This window comes from Alligator sinensis, unplaced genomic scaffold, assembly GCF_000455745.1.
Source record: "Alligator sinensis unplaced genomic scaffold, ASM45574v1 scaffold343_1, whole genome shotgun sequence".
Taxonomy (NCBI): Eukaryota; Metazoa; Chordata; order Crocodylia; family Alligatoridae; genus Alligator; species Alligator sinensis.
The window spans coordinates 2,375,724-2,378,937 of record NW_005841947.1 but is presented as its reverse complement, the minus strand read 5'-3'; the positions used below and the strand labels follow the sequence as shown (position 1 = coordinate 2,378,937).

Genomic DNA, 3,214 nt, shown 5'->3' with positions numbered 1-3,214 from the left:
TCTTTCCCTCCCACCCCCATGCTTCTCATCAGCCAAGCCCCCAACAAAACTATCCTCTGTATCAGACCCAGCCTCTCCCTTTCACACCTTCCTCAAGCTATCTCCTGCATAAGACCTCTCTCCTGCATTTGGTGCTCCAGGTGGCCATCTCTTCTTTCAAATCCCAGTTTTAAACCCATCTGTTCAATGAATCCCACCAGCAATGGCCTCCCATTGTAAGCCAGAAATGCTGCCCCTGTCATACTACACAAAAATTAGGAAGCCCACAAACAAACATTCCCTGGAAAATCTCCTGTCTTACATGACTACTCTAAAGAAGGCTCCTAAGATTACCGGATCAAATTCTGCTCTTATTCACCTCCAATAAGAAGTTTATTTTTGTCAGTGCCTCAGAACGATGGCTCGGGTCCATTCTGTGCTTTTGGAGAGGAATGACTTCTAGCTCACCTAGGGGACTTTGTGCCTGAATTGTTTTATGTGGTTATTCAGACTGCACATTTCTTAGAAAAGGCCTGTAACTTGTCCCCTGTGTTTAGGGTTCTGCTGGGCTTTAAAGAATAATCGGGGTGGGATGTGGTGTTTGTTATTATATTGTATATATCTAAAATAATTAGCACTGCCTGTGTAAGGGGTCAGTGGCTAACTCTAGTTGACTGTGCTGCATATGAGGCAGGCTCCTTGTCCCTCAGACCTCTAGATAACAAGGTCCAACCACCTTTTGTCTTCACAGTTCCACCAAAGATCTCCAACATCTCCTCGGATATCACCGTGAATGAGGGCAGCAATGTGACCCTGGTGTGCATGGCAAATGGGAGACCTGAGCCTGTCATCACCTGGAGACACCTCACCCCAACAGGTAAGTGGCCCAGGAAGGTAACTTGCAACCCTTGCATTGCTCCCCTCCACAGCAGGCAGAGGATATGTCAACAACACCTCAAACAGCTGCAACAAAGGGGTAAGTTCACATGATGAGTAATGTCAGAAAGCCCTTGAAATGCACTAAAATTCTACTTTTAGTCTGTAAAAGGGGGGAAGCCAGATTGGCTCAGGGAACTGACTATTCTCTAACTCTTTAAATGATGTCTGTTGGAGCAGTATACTCTTGACCCTGTAGTTGCATTTAGTTGCTATCTTCATCTAACAGCTGTATTTCCTACTGCTGGCAATGTGCCCCATCAGAGCAAAGGAAACACATCTCCATTTAAAAACTCTTCTGTTTAAATAAGCCCATGAAAACCCTTTGAAACTTGCTGAATCCCCTTCCAACCTTTTTTCTTTGAAGGAGGAGGCAGGTGGCAATATGACTGACTGAATGTGACTTCCTGCATTTGTAGGCACCAGCTCTCTGCCCACGTTAGTGGGGGAAGAAGGTATTTTCTCCAGGTTTAAAGACAGCAGAGCTGGACAGGGTGTAGGACACAGTGAGTGTGAAATCACCCAGCCTGCTCAGTAACTAATTGCTCCTTTGACTCCACAGAACTTGGCAGTCTTGAAAAGAGAATAGTCCTGTCATTAGCCTGACCCTACAGGGCAGGTAGCTAAGAAAACATTGAAGCATCCTGACAAGCCATTCCTTAAAGATTTATCAGTGGAAGGTGGAGTAGGATCCATTTTACTGTTCTTCCTCCTTGTGCTTCTTCTTTGAGGAGAGGGGGACTTCTTTCCTGGTCTCATTTATGGTCAGCTGTGTCCATTTAGATGAAGAGGGAAACTCCTATTGGAGAAGGAGCAGGCCCCAGATGTAGGATTTTAAGCAATATGTTGTGCTGTTTACACATATGGTAGCAAAGTGGTGAAAGTATCTTGCGACCTGAGGCAGGAGTTCGAACTTTGCTCTAGACCCTTGCCAAGGCTGCCCTAGCTGACCCACGTGTGTGTACCTGGTCATTGGAGCTGGGGAGGCAAAAGTGGCCAGATGTGACACTGGCTGCATCAATGCTTTGTGTGCCACTGGTTCCAGCAGCTGGTTCCTTTTAGCCATGCTGGCCCAACAGTCTCATAGTTTCATAGTAGCTAGGGTCAGGAGGGACCTGAACAGATCATCTAGCCTGACCCCCTGCCACAGGCAGGAATGAATGCTGGGTTCACAAGACCCCAGACAGGTGATCATCCAACCTCCTCTTGAATTTGCCCAAGGTAGGGGCGAGGACCACTTCCCGGTGAAGTTGGTTCCAGATTTTGGCATTCCTAACTGTAAAATATTGCCTTCTGATCTCTAACTTAAACCTATTCTCCATCAGCTTATGACCATTGTTCCTTGTCACCCCAGGTGGTGCTGGGGAGAAAAGGGCTCTACCTATTTGCTGTTGATCTCCCCTGATAAGTTTGTAGGCAGCCACCAGGTCCCCCTCAGCCCCCTCTTGCCAAGGCTGAACAGGTTCAGGTCCCTCAGTCTCTCCTCATAGGGCCTGTCCTGCTGCCCTCTCACCAAGCAGGTGGCCCTCCTCTGAACTCTCTCCAGGCTGGCCACATCCCTTTTGAAGTGTGGCGCCCAGTACTGGACGCAGTACTCCAACTGCGGTCTGACCAAAGTCGCACAGAGGGGGAGTATCACCTTTCTGGACCGGCTTGAGATGCACCTTTGGATGCATGACAAGGTGTGGCTGGCCTTGCTGGCTGCAGTCTGGCATTGGCGGCTCATGTTCATCTTGGGGTCACTAATGCTGTGTATGCTGTGGATTCCTTCTCCCAAGGTGCAGCACCCTGCATTTGTCTATGTTGAACCCCATCCTATTCTCGTCTGCCCACTTTTGTAGTCTGTCTAAATCTAGTTGCAGCCTCTCTCTCCCTTCAAGTGTGTCCACCTCACCCTACATCTTAGTGTCATCAGCAAACTTGGACAGTGTGCTTTCCACCCCCTCGTCCAAGTCGCTGATGAAGATGTTAAACAGCGCGGGCCCGAGGACCAAGCCCTGGGGTACCCCACTGCTCACATCTCACCAGGTTGAGTACAACCCGTCCACCACTATTCTCTGGGTGTGCCCCATCAGCCAGTTTTTTACCCATCCAACTGTGCAGGCATCAATGCCAGAGTCGCTTAATTTATTGATGCAGGTTTGAATGCAGTCCTGCAGGTTTGAATAGGCCTTTGGCCTTGACTGTGAAATTATTGGAAAAGGGATAGAAGAGGTCTCATGACTGCCAGTGAAGAAACTTGCTCCAGGTAAAAAATACTGTGAAACGAATCATCTACTATAAGTCAGTGGCCAGGAAA

At 48.3% G+C, this 3,214-nt stretch overlaps 1 protein-coding gene across 2 annotated transcripts in view; it reads left to right on the top strand.

Annotated features, from left to right (window-relative positions):
• Window positions 1–3,214, top strand: part of LSAMP (limbic system associated membrane protein) — a 450,506-nt gene that overhangs the window by 275,496 nt on the left and 171,796 nt on the right. For both annotated transcript variants that reach the window (XM_025199695.1, XM_025199696.1), the window contains exon 3: window positions 731–856. In XM_025199695.1, the coding sequence (XP_025055480.1) occupies window positions 731–856 (126 nt within the window). The remainder of the gene's footprint in view (window positions 1–730; window positions 857–3,214) is intronic.